This window comes from Orycteropus afer, unplaced genomic scaffold (assembly GCF_000298275.1).
Source record: "Orycteropus afer afer isolate SDZICR_OR568_19922 unplaced genomic scaffold, OryAfe1.0 scaffold00110, whole genome shotgun sequence".
Taxonomy (NCBI): Eukaryota; Metazoa; Chordata; class Mammalia; order Tubulidentata; family Orycteropodidae; genus Orycteropus; species Orycteropus afer.
In genome coordinates this window covers 1,094,718-1,113,751 of record NW_006921697.1, presented here as the reverse complement: position 1 = coordinate 1,113,751, position 19,034 = coordinate 1,094,718, and the positions used below count along the sequence as shown (strand labels likewise).

Genomic DNA, 19,034 nt, shown 5'->3' with positions numbered 1-19,034 from the left:
CTCATGATCTTTAGCCATTAGAGAGATGCAAATAAAAAAAAAAAAAGAGAGATATCATCTTGCTCCAGCACTAGTGGCAATGTTCAACAAGACAGAAAATAACGAATGCTGGCGAGGGTGTGGAGAGATTGGGACTCTCATACACTACTGGTGGGCCTGTAAAATGGTGGAAAGTATTGTGGCTATTCCTTAAAAAGTTGAAATTAGAAATACCATTTGACCCAGCCATTCCATTACTAGGGATATATCCTAAAGAAGTGAGAGCCATGACAAGAATAGACATATGCACACCCATGTTCATCACAGCACTATTTACAATAGCCAAAGATGGAAACAACATAGGTGTCCATCAACTGAGGAATGGATAACCAAACTATGGTACATACACACAATGGAATACTATTCAACCCTAAAGAATAACCTAGAAACACCACATAACATGGATGAACTTGGAGGACATTATGCTGAGTTAAATAGGTCAATCACAAAAGGACAAATGTTTTATTAGTCTGTTATTGTAAAAGTCAGGGAAAGGTTTATCTATGGAAGGAAATTTCCTTTTTTAGTTACCAGGGGTGGGAGTGTAGGGTAGGGACAACTGTTAGTTGGTAGAGATAAGTATTGATTTGCGTGAAGAGAAGGGCAATGTACCAAATGTGAGTGAGCAACATGGTGGCATTGAGGAAGAGGAAGACATAGATATGCACAAGGGAGGTACAGACAACAAAGATGAATCCTTTTGCACATAGAGTACTGCATTGTCAGTGAAGGCAAACATGGGTGTATGGGTGGATAGATGGTGGACAGGCTTGATTAGTCAGTATGTCTATGATGCGGTGAGTGTACCCAAGATCACGTATAGGGTTGGCAGACAGTGGTCCTACAAGTGTATTTGTATGATCTTTATTCCCAGGTGTATAGTAGAGCTGGCAAGGGGCAAGGTGGTAGTCACTTCTTTGTCACAGCCAGCTACCCAGGGGGACCGAGTAGTTGAACCTGTGGGCTCCAGACCATAGTCACAGGGAACATCAAGCTCAATTGGAATAACATACTACACAAATCATTGTTTCTCCTCCTACTTTGGCGAGTAGAGACTGGGATGATAAAAGCTTGCAAGCAGCCTTCTAGATTCAAGGACAGGTATCTCCTTGTCCAGAGCAAAGAAGAAAGAAGAAAAGCAAAATTTATGGAAACATTTAGTCCTAGCAACTCATACACCATGTGCTCCTCAGCCTATACGACTATAAGACCAAAATAACTAGATGGTGCCTGGCTACTAGTGTCAACCACTTGGAGGAGGATCTATGTAGGAGATCCTGGATAGAGAGTGAGAACAATGTGGAACAAAACTCAAAATCATTTGGGAAAATAAAAAGGGGGCACCAGGTTTGCTGGTCTCATAGAGCCTGGTGGAATCACTGAGACTATGGCTTCTAGCTGCCCTTCAGGTCTGGAACTGAACCCACACCTGTGGTTTCCAGCCAAACAAATGACAGGCATATGAGTTGAACATTTACCTGGGGTAGATACACTCCTTGGAGAAAAAAATCATGAGAGAAAGAAGGGTTGTTTATGCACAGGGAGACAGCTCAGGGGGCAGGAGTGCATGGGAGGATGGACACAGGGTGGAGGTGACTATTAGGAGAAAATGGGTGGGGAGTTGTTGCATTGTGGTAATTTGTAGTCAATGTCATGAGACAAAGTGTATGTGAACTGCTGAATGGAAAGTGAATTTGTTCTGTAAATTTTCACCCAAATCACAATTTAAAAAAAAAAGAAAAGAATTTTCAGGTATATAGTAGAACTAATAAGGGGCTAGTTTGTAGTCACTTCTTGGCCAGCTACCCAGAGGAAGCAAATAGTTAGACCTGTGGGCTTGGGACCGTGGTTGCAGGGGACATGAAGCTCAATTAGCATAACATACTACACAGAAACATTGTTCCACATCCTACTTTGGAGAGTAGTGACTGGGATCTCAAATGCTCACAAGCAGCCATCTAGATGTAACAATGGGTCTCTCCTCATTCAAAGCAAAGAAGAATGAAGAAAACCAAATATGCATGGAAACAATTAGTCCAGGAGACTGGTACACCATGAGACCAATGAGACCAGAAGAACTAGATGGTGCCTGGCTACCATTGTTAATCACTCAGAGGGGGATCTATGTAGGAGATCCTGGACAGAGTGGGAGAACAATGTGGAACGAAACTCAAAATCATAATAAAATAAAATAAAAGGACCAGATTTGCTGGTCTGATAGAGGTTGGTGAAACCCCTGAGACTATGGCCCCTAGCTGCCCTTCAGTTCTGGAATTGAACCCACTCCTATGGTTTCCAACCAAACAAAAGACAGGCATATGAGCTGAACATTTACAATAGTTAGATATACTCCTTGGAAAGATCAATCATGGGAGAACAGAAAAGCTGTGTATGCACAGGGAGATAGCTCAGGGGGCAGGAGTGCACACAAGGGAAAGACACAAGAAAGAGGTAACTATGGTGAGGAAGTGGGAGGAGAATTGTTGCATTGTGGGAGATTACAGTCAATGTCTTGAGACAAAGTGTATGTGAAGTGCTGTGTGGAAGATGAATTTTCTCTGTAGATTTTCACCCAAATCACAATAAAATTTTAAAAAAGTGAAAAAAAAGTTCCTGAAGCTATCTTCAGTTTGAAACTTCGCTAATTCTTTCACTCTGCAAGTGGTAGCTTGTGTGTGTGTTTTACTCCAAATCATCTTTTCCAATTCAATATTACTACCTATTACAGTCCCTTAACATGTCTTCCCTGAACCAAAGCAACATGTTCAGCTCTCTCAAGTTTCATTTCATATCAATTCCATATCCATCCTGCATGTGGAAACAAGTTATCTTATTTTAAACTACTGTCTTCACTATATCCTGTTTTGTTCCAGAAGTGAGAATAATAAATACCACTTTTGTTTGTTTAGAAAATTGTTTTTCTCACAGCATTTTTATATGCACTTCATAATGGCTTTCTAATGTTGGTTAGAGATAGCATTGAGCCATGGAAAAGCCACTCAGTATGGAGTTAGGAGTCCACAGCTTTATAGCTGCAGCAACCTTGAACCACTCAGTTCCTTTAGTTAGGGCTTAAATTTTCCTTTCTGCAGATGATTGTGTTGGACAACATGTCTAAGTATTCTTCTAGCATTCTGTCTATGTATTAATTATAAGTGAAGTAAATGTAATTTTTTAAATGTTGTTGTTGTTGTTATGTGCCATCGAGTTGCCCCGACTCATAGCGACCCCTCCTTGGGTTTCCGAGGCAGTATCACTATGGAAGTAGGATTGCCCAAACTTCCTTCCGAGGAGTGGCTGGTGGGTTTGAACCGCCAGCCTTCTGGTTAGCAGTCAAGTGCTTTAGCCACTATGCTACCAGAGCTCCTAATTTTTTAAATAAGAAACACAAAACTCACTCTAGTCACAAAGCCTTGTTTTAATAACTGCTGAAGTTCATCATATCTTTATGTTTAAAATACAAACAAAAACAGACATTGCAAAAAATATTGTAATACAAAATGGTTTACAATTATTTCTTTTCAGAGGCTTATTAGAAAAGTTACAAGTCAAACTATTCATTTAGACATCCTTTTAAAGATATGCTACTCAAATACTGAGCCTGAAGTAAAATAAATAAATAAAGGTGCTGTCGTCAATGATTAAACAAAATAAAAATTCATTAAGTTCAAAGGACTATCCTTATTCTGAGATCATGCAACTCGAATTTGGAGGTTATAATACAATATTTTTAATAAAATGCTAGTGATGGTAAATAGTAATTTTATTTTTTTATTGTTGACGTATTACTGTTCTTACTTGGCAAACTAAAGACTTAGGAGGATATTACTTATTCACATTTATAGGGAAAGTTTTACTGAATCATGAAATTCAAAAGTTTAAATATAAGTTCTTTGGGTAGCTTGAAACATTTTTTTTGAAAGAAAGTGAAATTTTAAAAAATCTGAAAATAGGACTTCTGGTACGATGGAAGAATAGGCAGAACAGCTACACAGACCTTCTTCAACAATGGAAAGAGAAATCAATTGACAGTGATACAGAAGATAATCCTGGAGTTCTGAGGTTTGAAAGGAACTATACAGAAGTGAATGAAGCACCAACTAGTGGAAAAACCCGAACAAAAACAGTGAGCACGGACATGGTGGGAGCAGTGGACTGTCAGCTACTCTGACGGGACCAACTGTCACCAAGGGCTGCAGGGATGACTGCGCTAATAGCCTATGGCTAGGAAGGGAAACAGCAAGGAGGGAGACAACCTGAGCTGTGGACTTTCCCCTGTCCAGAGGGTGCAGCCATTTTGGTTCTTTAAAAGCAGTGGCCATTTTGGATATTTAAAGTGATCAAGGGAGCAGCAAATACCTCAATACTTCTTTGGAAAGGGATCAGTCAGAAAAAGGATAAAAACAAAATAAGAAAGCCTAAAGTTCATGTGAGATACCATCAAAAGGAATAACCTACATGTAATCAGAATTCCAGAACAGGAAGAGACAAATAAAACCACAGAGAAAATTGTTGAAGGTTTTTTGGAAGAGCAATTTACTGATATGATGAAAGATGAGAGTTATCCATTCAAGAAGTTCAACGATCTCCAAACAGGATAGACCCTGTTCTGGTTACCTAGGGCCACTCTGACAAGAATATATACCACAAATGGGATGGCTTGAACAAACAGGAGTTTGCTCTTTTACGGTTTGGGAGGCTAGATGTCCAAGTTCAAAGTGCCAGGCTCTAGGGGCTGTACAAAAGCCCCTCGCCCTTGGACTTCAGCTCTGCCTCTTGCTCCTGGTCCACTGAAGCTAAAGGCATCTCTTCACTCAGGCAGCTACTGGCTGTTGAGGCTAACAAGCCCAAGGTCACCAAATAAAATGGCACAGTCCCAATGTTACCAAACCACATGGCAGGCCATTGATTCAAGTCCATTGAAAGTCCCAGGATCAGCAGAGCATGGAAGGCTGCTGAACAATGACTCAGATACATGCAGGGTTCAAGCATGCCATAAGCTAGAGAACATTCCCCAAGCTTTCTCTTTATAAACGGAAAACATACCACATCCCTAAGACAGCTACTCAGCTGCTCACAGTAGATTCCACCATGGAGTTGATTACCAGTCTCATCATGGGGAATATTACATCCAGCTGCCCAGCCACTCAACCAGGCCCAACCAAGTTGAGGCACAAACTTAACTACCACAGACCTCAAAAGAAAATCACCAAGACATATCAACATCAAACTCATCAAAACCAAAGAAAAGAAAGAATCCTAAAAGCAGCACAGGAAGAACAAAAAGTCACCTACAAGGGGCAACCAATAAGACTAAACTCAGATTTCCTGGCAGAAACTGTCCAGGTGAGAAGGCAATGGAATGGTATATAGAAAACCCTGAAAGAGAAAAATTTCCAACCAAGAATTATATACCCGGCAAAATTGCCCTTCAAATACGATGGTGAAATTTGAGGATTTCCAGATAAGCAGAAATTAAGGGAATTTGTTAAAGCCAGACCAACCTTACAAGAGATACTAAAAGGAGTCCTTTGGACAGAGAACCAACAACAGCAAACAGAAACCAACCGATTTGCCCAGTGCTATATATACATCTTCTGATGTCCTGACGCTGCTTCCATTGGCATTGATTGTAGAACCAAGCGATGTGAAGTCTTTGACAATTTCAAACTTTTCTCCATTTATCAGGATGCTGCTTATAGGTCCAGTTGTGAGGACTTTTGTTTTCTTTATATTGAGATGTAATCCATACTGCAGATTGTATTCTTCAATCTTCATTAGTAAGTGCTTCATTCATCCTCACTTTCAGCAAGCAAAGTTGTGTTGTCAATGTATGGCAGATTGTTAATGATTCTTCCTCCGATCTTGATGCCATGTTTTTCTTCATATAGTCCAGCTTCTTGGATTATTTGCTCAGCATACCGATTGAGTAAGTATTGTGAAAGGATACAACCCTGACACACTCTCTCCTTGATTTTAAACCATGATGTGTCCCCTTGTTCTGTTTGAATGACATCCTCTTTGTTTATGTACAGGTTCCTCATGAGTACAATTACATGTTCTGGAATCCCCATTCTTCTCAATGTTACCCATAATTTGTTATGATCCACACAATCAAATACCTTTGCATAGTCAATAAAACTTAAGTAAACATATTTCTGGTATTCTTTGCTTTGAGCCAAGATCCATCTGACATCGCTAATGATATCCCTTGTTCTGTGTCCTATTCTGAATCCACCTTGCATTTCTGGAAGTTCTCTGTCAATATACTACTGCAACTGTTTTTCAATTATCTTCAGTATGAGTGTAAATATGTGATATTAATGATATTTTTCAATAATTTGCACATTCTGTTGGATCACCTTTGTTAAGAATGTGTACAAATATGGATCTCTTCCAGTCACTTGGCCAGTTAGCTGTCCTCCAAATAAATCTCTTGGCACAACCAAGTGAGTCCCTCCAGCAGGGCATCCATTTGTTGAAATATTTCAATGGACATTCCATCAATTTCTGGTGCCTTGTTCTTCCCCAATTCCTTCAGTGCAGCTTCAACTTCTTCCTTCAATACCATTGGTTCTTAATCATATGCCACCTCATAAAATGGATCAAGATTGACCAGGTCTTTTCATTACAATGACTCTGTGTATTCCTTCCATCATCTTTTGATGCTTCCTGCGTCATTCAATATTTTGCCCACAGAAACTTTAAATATTGCAACGCAAGGCTTAATTTTTTTCCTCAATTCTTTCAGTTTGAGAAATGCCAAGTGTGTTCTTCCCTTTTGGTTTTCTATAACTCTAGGTATTTTCACATTTCATTATAGTTATTGGCTTTGTCTGCTTGAGCTGTTCTTTGAAATCTTCTGTTCAGCTCTTTTATCTTGTCATTTCTTCCATTGGCTTTAGTTTCTCTCTGCTCAAGGACAATTTCCAGAGTCTCTTCTGACATCCATTTTGTTTTATTCTTCCTTTCTCATCTTTTTAATGACCTCTTACTTTCTTCATGTATTATGTTCTTAATGTCATTCCACAATTCTTCTGGTTTTCGGTCACTGGTGCTCAATGTGCAAATCTATTCTTTAAATGGTCTCTAAATTCAGGAGGCTGTCTTGGAATTGCTTTAATTGTGTTCAATTTCAAGTTGAACTTGCTCATGAGAAGTTGATGGGCTGTTCCACTATCAGTTCCTGGCCTTGTTTTGGCTAAAGATAATGAGCTTTTCCACTGTCTCTTCTCACAGATATAGTCAATCTGATTCCTGTGTACTCCATCTGGTGATGTCCATGTGTATAGCCATCATTTGTGTTGTTGAAAAAAGGTATTTGCAATGAATAAGTGGTTAGTCTTGCAAAATTCTATTATGTAGTCTCCAGAGTTATTTCAGTCACCAATGCCACTAACTCTACTAAATATTGAAACATCCTATGTAACCTCTAAAATTTGAAAAGTGGGGAAGATAAATAAATAAGGAGAAATCCAAATAGTGTCTTTTGTTCAATTAATAGTAGTATACCATGTCAATTTGCTGGTTTTGATATCGTACAATGACTGTGTAAAATACTATTATTGGGAAAGATAGATAAGGACTAGAAAGGAACACACTATATAATTTCAGCACCTTCCTATGAGTTCAAATTTATTTCAGCATAAGATTCATAAAATATACTAACTAGATAGATAGCTTCCTTTGGGTCAGTTTGACCTCTGGAAATGTTAAACACAGCTGAAGAAAAGGTTTCTTAGTCTTGTGGCTCCTTACAATTTCTGGCATTGTTGCAGTTATTGTACAAATCCACCAAACTGAAAGCGTCCTTCATCCACAGTGGCCCTCTATTTTACAAAACATGATGTCCTCCTCTTACAATTGATCCCTCCTGATGATATGTCCAAAGCAAGTTAGTTGGACAATTTTATGTTATGATTCATAAGCTTACATAGGCTACTTTTCAGAAGTAATTCATCAGGCCTTTCTTCCTAGTCTGCCTTAGTCTGAAAACTTGACAAAAAGCTGTCCACTATGGTGACCTTACTGGTATTTGAAATTCTGGTGGCATAATTTCTAACATCATAAAAACATACAAGCTACTGCACTACAACAAACGACAAATGGGTGGAGGACAAAATATACTAACGTGACAGGTATCAGATCAGTGGCCCTGGGTGTCAAGGGAAGGGAAAAGAATTGTTTGTAAAACACCACAAGGAATTTGGGGAATCTGGTGGAGATATTCTATATCTAGATTGTGGTGGTTCTTAAATGGTTGTATAAGTTTGTCCACATTTATAGAATGGTATATCAATAAAGCTTATTTTTATTCCATGCAAATTTCACTTCATTATTTTTCAATAAACATGAAAAATAAATTTTTAAAAGATGTCATATTTTCTAACAGTTGCACCTCCTAGGATTTCATCAGAATAATAACACAATCATCTTTTTTGATGTTTTGCCTTGGCTCAAGCTATAGAGCACTATGGAATCGGTGGTTGTGCATCCAGATATCTTGTCTCACTTGAGAGAGTTGCAAATAATCAATTATTTTCTGCAGCTTAATAAAGCCAATGATTACAATGTACATGAATCTGCAGACTGGGAAGGAAACCTTGGTATCTAATGTCATTTTTGGTAAATACTAAAAAAAAAAACCAAAAACCTCACTGTCATTGAGTTGGATCTCACTTAGAGAGACCCCTTCTTGGGTTTCTGAGGCAGTATCACTACAGAAGTAAATTGCCTAATCTTCCTTCTGAGGAGTGGCTGGTGGATTTGAACCCCCAGCCCTCTGGTTAGCAGTCAAGTGTCTTAGGCACTACATCACCAGAGCTCCCTTGGAAATATTAATGTAGATAAAATATTGTGTTGGTTTATCAATGTTAAATTTTTCAATTAATATAATATATGCCTGTTCCTTATTAAAACAGATGAAAAAGAAAGCTGGAAAGAAGAAATATTTTAATGCCATCATCCTGAAGCAAGCCGTGTTAGTAATTGCTTGTATTATCCTCTATTAATTTTTCAGTTTTTTTCTTAGTTATGAACACAATGTATCTACACAATATTCATGTACTTACTAAAGTCAGTATTGCCTAATGTGTTATTGTAATATTAACCTACAAATGTGTTAGAAATAAAATTCTCACTCCCCTCTCCTTGAGGTCCTGATTCCTTAGGGTACAGAGGAGCTCAGATATCTATATTTTTGTTAAATATCCAAGGATGATATTACTTGGTCACCTTTAAAAATATGACTTTATTTAAAGATAACAAAATATGCATTGTTAAGCTTGACAATTTAGAAAGATAAGATTAGTTAACATTATATTGAACAAAATGTTTATGATTTTAAGTTGCATTTGATTTTATATTATCAAACATACAATTAGGATATGAGGTTTTCAAACTGTCATTGAACATAAAATAAAAAAAAAAGAAAATCTTTAAATCACAAAATCTTAAAGTTGGAAACAACATTGAATGACCTTTAGTCCATGATGTTTTTCATCAGAGTCACTTCATCATCCATGAATTTAAGGCTTGATTGAGAAGACTAATTTTTTTTTTTTTTTGTTAATTATCAACAAAATAAGACCACAATAAAAGGCATATCAATACTCAGTTTCATCTAGATTTGCATGAACCATAATAATCAAATTGAAATGTGTGACCACTTTCTCTGTAGAGAGAGAAAAAGGCAGAGAGAAGGGAAAAAAAAAATGTTAAAAAGAACTCATTAAACTCCTGGAAGTGCACAATGTGTTTTCAATGAGAACTGGAATTTGGAACAAGGTGGAAAGTCTGTGTTCCACTTCTCCAACATGCTAGGCTCCACCTACTCCTCAGCCCTATGCATGCCCCTACTTCTGTGGGGCTCTTGACCCTTTCTCCATCATCATGCCTGAGTCAGTTTTGCAACTCACCCAGATAGAGGTAAGTAGAGATTTAGGGTTTATCTTTGTAGTTTTCTAGAATTAGATGCCAATCTGGGGACTAAATTTGCAAAGAGTTTATGAGAGGAAAGACTAGTGAGGCAGAAGACTGAAGTGTGGCTGAACCTTTAGACAGTAAACTCCTTCAGAGCAAAGGATGCAAGAGGGGAGACTAGCTGAAAGTGCCCTAGAATGTACTGTAAGGAAGGCTTGGAAGGTTGTTATAGAGGTGGAGACAAAGTCAGCCATTAGAGGAGTCAGTGCCTGACATGAACAGGCTCACGAGCTCACCATGATGATTCCACAAAGTATGAGTCAGTCAGGGTATTTGCTTAATTCTGCCCCCTACAGTTGGAAGTCTACATGTCTCATTCTCATGGCCATTGCAGAGATTCACTCAGCATCTGGACCTCAGAGTTACCTTATATTGGTCACTAGCTTGACATTTAAAAAAAAAAAAAAAAAAAAAAAACCACCTCACTATGGTCCAGTCGGATCTGACTTATAGTGACCCCTCCTTGTGTTTCTGAGGTGGTATCATTACAGAAGTAGATTGCCCAATCTTCCTTCTGAGAAGTGGCTGGTGTGTTTGAACCTCCAGCCTTCAGGTTAGCAGTCAAATGCCTTGGGCACTATGCCACCAGAGGCTGACGTTGTTGTTGTTGTTATGTGCTGTCGAGTCGGATTAGTCATTCATAATTAAGTTATATTAATTGATTTGCATATTTACAGAATATCTAGCCTAGTTATATTAAAAGCACAAATACAAAACTATTTTTACTAATGAGAACTTTGTCATTTACAGAAATGGTGTGTTGTATTCTCTATGTACTGTGTGTAGGTTACAAACAGTATTTATTTTGCTATCATTTTGGGGTGGAGTCTTCATATTTTGGAAAAGGAAATAGTTATTAGTGTGTTCTTACATTTTTCTACTGCAGAAAACACAACTATTGCTGTAAGTTTGATGATTGGTTGCACAAACTGGATCCATTTCTCTGGTGCAAAAATGTAGGTGATCTGCATATTGATTACAGTTTGGCTGTTACACATAGAGAGAAAATATATAAAGTATATTAGAATGAACCTTCAAATGAAATGTTTTTCAGTTCACTCAAAATATCTTACCTCAGCATGGGATGAACTATATATTAGTTTAAATATGAACACCTATGTACCAATAACCCACTTGAAATATAAAAGTGTCATGGATATGTTTTCGCATGCCAGTTATTACTTTTCAAAACAAGGCCATATAACAAACTTATTGATTTTTATTATTTAGTCACCATCACCCATTTTTTCTCTTACAAATATTACATCTTCCTCCTTCCATCACACCAAAAAATATCATTTAGTGGGATTTTTTATTTTTTATTCCATTGTCATTCTTAATACTCTCTGTACATATATATATATATATAGATATAGATATAGACATAGATATTGATATGTATAAAGTTTCTGGTGGCAAAAATAGTTTGTGCTTAACTACTCACCAAAAAGTTGATAGTTCAAACTCAAAGACTGGTGATTTGTTTCCATAAAGAATACAAATAAGAAAACCCTGTTGTAGACCTCAGTTCTACTCTGTAACTTATGGTGTTCCCAAAATATGGAATCAACTATACTGCAAAGGCAGGGAAACAGACAGGTATACGTGTGTGTGTGTGTGTGTGTGTGCTTGCGTCTGTGTGTATAAACCAAACCAAGCCTACTGCCATCGAGTAGATTCTGACTCATAGCAACCCACATTATGTATCCAAGGTGGTAAATCCTGACGGAAGTAGATTTCTTCATCTTCATTCCATGAAGAAGCTGGTGGTTTGAACCACCAACCTCCTGGTTAGCAGTAAAATGCCTTAAACTCTGTGCCACCAGAGCTCCATATGCATGTGTGTATACATATGTGTATCTTTATATTTGTGTAAACATATGTAAATATAAGCACATATGTGTGTGTGTACATATATATATGTACATTTTTTAACATTGGCAGTATTAACAATTTATGTAAATAAACAACACTGAGTTCTTACTCCATCTATTTTTAAAATTCCTTGGGACCCATATTTCTTCATATGTTCAAAACTGTAGATTTGTTTTATTTAATTCTATGTCATGTACCAGTACATGAATATATAAAAATTACAATTATTTTATTAACCCTTAAGTGAATATCTGCTGCTAAAATTTACAACATAAAATTTAAGTTTTTCCAATTATAAATGAATCAGTATTAACTTACTGGATCTCGGCGCTTTGAAGATCTAAAGGAAGTTTCTGCAACCAACTCATAAATGTAATAGTTAAAAATAGGAAGGAATTTTAAAGAAAATACATACTCTATGATAGCATGTATCCATATCACTATTATCATGAACTGCTGTCAACTGTTTACTGAAGACCCTGCTAGTCATGAGGTAAGCATTTTGAAGCAGTAGCAAAATAATAAACTCACAAAATAACTCCAAACCTAGAAAGATTATTTCACTCCCATACTAGTCTTACTCTATAAAAAAATAATTCATGTTTTCAATAATCCCTAACAAGGTGCTTTCATTTTTATGGGTGAAAAATCCTGGTTAGAGAATTTAATGACTTGCATTGTCAGTTAATAAGAAGAAATCAATTAGTACTAATTAGTACTGAGTTAATATGCTTTAATTTTGTGACTCCATCCATCTCATAGGGTCGCTGGGTGCCACAATTAGTTTGCTCTTGACTATTAACCTAAATTTGGCCAGTCAAAGCCAACACATGGTGCCATAGAAAAAATCTGGCATATGACCAAGAAACCTACTTTGTAACACATGAGATAGTCATGCATTGGAATTGACTACACAGCAACAGGTTTGGTTTGACTTTATCCAATGTCACACAGCTACTCAATACTGAAATTCATGGACAACCTTCAGCTTTAAGAATAATAAATATGTACCCTACAGTATCAATGAATCCTGTCCTTAAATATATATATATATATATTTTTTTTAGGGGCATAGGGTTGACAAACAATAATTCAGAGTGTCAAGAAACACCAGATCTGGAAGATGTGATTCTTCCCCACACTTTGCATTTACCACAACCATGGAATCTGATCTTCAAAGAGAACAAATAGAATTTAGGTAAAGTTATTTAATTATAAATGAAAAAAGAGCTAAGACTACTACCCATATCAACCTACCACTCTGTGTCCACCTCTCCAATATGGGAGGTCTGATGGCATAGTGCCTCTCCAATATAGAAAATGACAAAAATAAATCCACTGAAGCACTTTTTTAAAGTATTTATAACATACTTTTTCATTTTACAATTTATAATTTCTAACCCCTCAATTCCTAGTTTACTGGAACTATTTCCTGTGTTTTCTAGGATATGTGAAGTGTCTCAACTAAGAGTAGATTACTCACCAGAATGAGGAGGAAATGCCAACACAACGATGCAAAGAGCTCTGATCCATGATGAGCAGAAACACATTTTATCACGTCTGTTGAAGAAAACCTTCAGAATAACAAATGGTTGAAGGAAAAAAATATTTCATTTCCAAATGAAAGTTCCTGACTGGCAAAGAACTTGCTCTACCCTCCTTGTTGTTGTTGTTAGATGCTGATGAGTTGATTCCAACTCACAGTGACCCCGTGCACAATAAAACAAAATATTGCTATGTGTGTGCCTATTGTAGCAGTCACCACGTCAATCTTTATTGTCAAGGGAGTTCCTCCATTTTACTGATCCTCTACTTTGCCAAATATGATGTCCTTCTCCTAGGATTCATCCCTCCTAAGATGTTAGACAAAGTCTCACCATCCTCACTTCTAAGGTTTATTCTGGCTGTCCTTCCAAGATAGATTGTTTTGGAATCTAATCCTCCACATTCCTCATTAATGGGAAGTCCTCTTATTTCTTCTCCTAATCCTCCTGATTCCATAAAACAAAACATGTGAACACATGGCTAATAGATGAGAGAAAAAGACCAGGACAAAATAAGCAGTTGCATATTCTCCCAATTTCTTGGATCAGCCCACAGGAAGCTAGGTGTCATTTAAGGAAAGATGCACATTTGCATCTCAGATATTTCTCAGAAAATATAAACAGTTATTTCAGGAAAGACAGTCAATTCAGAAATGCTGCTCACCAGGGCTACCTTCCTATTCTCCATTTGACCTACCTGTGTGGCTCTACCTTTTCTTCTTCAGCCACATTTACCATCTGAGAAGTCTCTTTTATTTATCTGTTATTGAGGAGCTTGTTGGGGGTAAGATAGATGGTTGAGAATAGATAAGACACCTAGGTGTTCTTTGTTCTTCCTGGGGGTTTAAAACAGCTCATGAGACATGCTTCAAAAAGAATCTCACATAGATCTTTCCTCAGCAGGAGGCTTTGGACAATTTGATCTGATGATCTGAAAAGTATTGGAAGAGACTAAGTAATCAGAGTGATTATAGGTTTTAAGATTGAGAAGATACATGGAAACTTTCCAACCAAGTGAATAGGAAAGGACAAGACAACCAAAAGGGGAAAAGAAACTGAGTTTTGGCAACTGTTACACATGCCTAATCTCTTAATATCTTGTGATACTAAAAGCTTATTTGGGGTCACTGTAAGTCAGAATTGACTCAGATACAAAACAACAAATATACTAGATTCAACTGGAAGTTTTCTTTATCAGTTCTAATTTGAGATAATTTTATATTCATATATAGTTTTAAGAAATATTGTTATTGTTGTAGTTATATGCCGTCAAGTCTGAGCTATCTCATAATGACTCCTCCTTGGGTTTTGGAGGCAGTATCACTATGGAAGTAGATTGCCCAACCTTCCTTCTGAAGAGTGGCTAGTGGGTTTGAACTACCAGCCTTCTGGTTAGCAGTCAAGTGCCTTAGGCACTATGCTAGCAGAGCTCCAAGAAATAATATAGAGTGTTTATATATACACTTTGCCATGTTTTCCCTATGGTGGTGGTGGTTTTTATTTGTCATCAAGTCTGTTCTAACTCATGGGGACCCTATTTGTAATGGAACAAAATATTGACCATTTCTGCACCATATTCATGATTACTGGTATGTTTGAGTCCATGTTGTAGCCATTGTGGCAATCTATCTTACTGAGGGTTTCCCTTGCTTTTGCTGGCCATCCACTTTACCAGACATGATATTCCTCTCCAGTAATTGGTCTCTTTTTATGAAACCTCCAAAGTAAGCACAAGTTTGGACAATATTCTGTGATCCATGTATATTTATGTTATATATGTTATATATATATAACTTTCATTGCGGTGAAACATACACAACAATTCATTCACCAATATAACTTCCACATTTACAGCCAGGACTTTTTTTTTTTTTTGGCCAAACAATATATTATTATTAGGTTAATTAGCACATGGTTCACTGAAGATACACTTCACTTTGATGCAGGCTTGTAAATAGAAAAATACATTGACACACAAAATATATTTTACTTAGATAATAATATTTTTATAAATAATTTCCAAAAAGAGTACAGGTTATTATTTCAATAAATAAAGATGGTTCTTGTGTGTAAATATATTACATGCATGCTTAACTATGTATGTTTAAGGACAGTGGAAACTAACCAATTACTTATTTGGTACTTGAAAACAGAAATATGCAAATATCTTATTTTCAACTATCATATAAAATATGCCCTGACATATAGCTGTGAAATTATGATTCACTTCTCTGAAGTTTTATGGCAATCTTAGAAGGCACTGCTGTGTGGTTATGACCATGATCTTGAATCTGAATCCTATCTTCATTAGCTGAGCTGTAAATGTGGGACGTTAATGACATTTTTCATTTTGTGCCACCATTACTGCTATCCTTTTCCAAAATATTCCATCACCATTAGCATAAACTCAACGCCACACAAACAAAAGCTTCCTCTCTCCCACTACTACTCCTGGTAACCACTAACAATCTTCGGTTTATATATATATATACATTTTTTTTCCAACTTATCTAAGAATTTTCCCTCCCCTCCTCTCCCATCTCTGGAGAACAACAAAGAAATTTTCCTTCCATGTATAAACCTTTCCTTGACTCCTTTACAATAGTGTACTAATACAATATTTGTCCTTCAATTGACTTATCTCACTCAGCATAGTGTTCTCTGAGTTCATCTAAGTAATGCAGTCTTTTGCAAATTCTACATTATTCGTTAGGTTTGCATAATATTCCATTATGTGTATGTCCCACAGTTTGTTTACACACTCTTATTTGATGAGAAATCCACAGGTCTGTTTGTCTCCTTCTTTGCCATTTTCCTTTCTGGTTGTCAGGCACCAAAGCAGTCCTTTCATATGCCATCTTTAGCAAGCAGAGCCAATTCTTAGGTTGCTACCAGGATATATTCAAAGTGGCTGTGCTGGACAGCCAGCAGTCCACAGCTCCATTTGTCTCCTTACTCACTTTTTTTCATTCAGGTTCTCCTACTAGTTGTTATGTAATCCACTTCTTTATCATTGCCTCCAAAGCTCAGTGTTCCAGGATCATCTTCTGTATAGGTTTCAATTCATTTCTCATTGCTTTATTACAGAGAGTCTGTGTAGTTAGTCTGCTTATCCCACTGTCTTGCTAGAACCGTGGATCCATACAATTTTAATTGGTTAATTTTTGGAGGCTCACAAGGTCTTTCTTCCTAGTCTGTCTTGATTTAAAATCCACTAAAATCTATCTACCATAGGTGATTCTTCTGGAACTTGAAATACAGGTGTCATCATTTTTGGCATTCTGGTATCACAAAATGCACCACATTAAGAAAAACAGACTGAGAGCTGATGGTAGATAGATATATCACTTATGCTTTTGTATAAAATATTAGTGAACAGAATTAAACATATATTAAAAATGAGATAAAACATTTCCAATGGGAATGTATTCAAAGAAAAGAAAGCTGACTCTAAATGAGGAAAGACATTCATATTACATACCATATTAAAGGTATAAGGATAAAAAACATATGATTATCTTTATGAAAGCTATAAAAGCATTCAACAGATTCAAAATATGCTCCTAAGAAAATAATAGTGAACAATTCCTTAACATGATAACATATATGTACATATGCTTTAGTTTCCAAACAAGTGTCTTACTAAAGGTATTTGACTATAACAAACCAAAACCAAAACCAAACTCACTGCAGTCTAGTAAGATCCAACTCATAGCAACTCCACCTTGGGTTTCTAAGGAAGTATCACTAAGGAAGTAGATTGCCCAATCTTCCTTCTGAGTAGTGGCTGGTGGGTTTTGAACTGCCAGCCTTCTGATTAGCAGTCAAATGCCTTAGGCACTACACCAGAGCTCCCATTTCACTTTAGTAAAAAAAAAAAATAAATAAATAAATAAAAGCAAGGAAGCCCATGTTCTCCAATATAATTTAGTATTGTTTTGGAACATTATCCAATGAATTAAGCCATGCAATTACAATGAGGCAATAAGAATTGAAAACAAACAAAAACTTAAATTGAATCTAATTATAAATAATATAAAAAAACAGGATAATTCTGCACATTAACAAGATAAAATTAACATGCACAAATCATTCATATATTAAAATAATCTTGCTGGAGAACTCTCACAGTCATGAAATGGACCAAGAAAATGACTTGGTTGCAGACATCTGTTGTCCTTCAGGAAAAGGAAGTCACCTTGTCAGGAATAGTTCAGATATCATCAGAACTATTGAAGGGACCATGGTGGACAGGGCTGTCTCCATTTCAAAACATGGAAGAAACACCTATTAGGTTTCAAAGAGTCAGAATTCCTTCACTTGGTTTCTAGAGTGTGGACTGCAGTTCAAGTGAGCCAGGAGAATGGATCCTTTTCCCAAAGATTAGAGACAAGGATTGCCATTCCAGTGCCTAGAGAATGGATCTGCCTAGGTCCAAACAACTGAGGTCACAACACAAATGGACAAAGATAATGGGGCTGAGGGAGTGGGCTTGCCATCCCAGTGGGCTTCGTGCATAGGCTGACACTCAAGGCCAAAGGGCTACTACCCCGAGTGCTGAAAACATGGCCCAGTCATGGAGTCTGGAACATGGAGTCACAGCCTTGATGGTCTCTGAGAAGAGAGGATTATTTTCAAGCCATGAGAGCTAATGGAATTTACTCTGCTGGGTATGGAATTGGTTGGTTCCCCTGGCCCTCTCTTTTCCTCTAATTTCTCCCACTTGAATATCCACTTTATACCTGTCTCCTCTTTATAATTTGGAAGCAGATAACTTGTAGTCTAGATTTCACAGTTTCATAGGACAGGAATTTTACCCCAAGATGGAACGTGCCTCAGGGTCATATTTGATTTAGATGATTTGGAACATGCAATGTTGGATTTAAGGTTCATGTTAATATGGAATAAAAATTGTAAAATGAAGTAATAGGGTAATGTGTTTGTTTGCCAATGGGAAGGATATGGATTTGGGGGGTGGGGCAAATGAGTGGAATGTTATGGATTTAATTGAATCATCCCCAAATATGTGTTGGAATCCTCTCATCCATTGATGAAATTCCATTTACAAATGGAGTTTTCTTTGTTATGCTAGTGAGTGTAGTGGGACTATATTGGTGTAGGATATGTCTTAAACCTAAAGATTTTTAAGGTATGTAAAGAGCAGATTAGACACAAACATTTAAGTACAAACTTGGCATAGATAGAAATCACCTGGAGATTAGCAGGAAAATAAGAACTACCTGAGATAATAAACTGAAGCAAGAATTTTCACCAGACATGACAGAGCTTTCTCTAGAGCAAGTGCCCTAAATTCACTTTTAGCCTCCTAAACTCTGAGAAAATAAATTTTCTCATTCCTGTGAGGCATTTCTCTTATAGCTGAAGAACTAACCAAACAATAGCTGTTTTAATGAATTAAAATGTTCAGGAGAAAGTTCTGGGTATCGGAAATTATAATCAGCACCCTAGATTAACCCACTGCTGTCAGTCATGTCCAACTCAGTGACCCCCATTTGGTTTCCGAGGCAGTAAATATTTAGAGAAGTAGATTGTTCTCAGTCTTCCTTCACAGACTGTCTTGTGTTGAATGACCAA

At 36.9% G+C, this 19,034-nt stretch overlaps 1 protein-coding gene across 1 annotated transcript; it reads right to left on the bottom strand.

Annotated features, from left to right (window-relative positions):
• Positions 1-9,657: 9,657 nt before the first annotated feature.
• LOC122150249 (sperm-associated acrosin inhibitor-like) lies at positions 9,658-13,445 on the bottom strand. The gene is made up of 4 exons (XM_042781351.1): positions 13,379-13,445; positions 12,214-12,248; positions 10,892-11,007; positions 9,658-9,712 (listed from the first exon to the last, which is right to left on the bottom strand). The coding sequence occupies exons 1-4, from the start codon at positions 13,443-13,445 to the stop codon at positions 9,658-9,660; spliced, it is 273 nt and encodes a 90-aa protein (XP_042637285.1).
• Between the last annotated feature and the right edge of the window lie 5,589 nt (positions 13,446-19,034).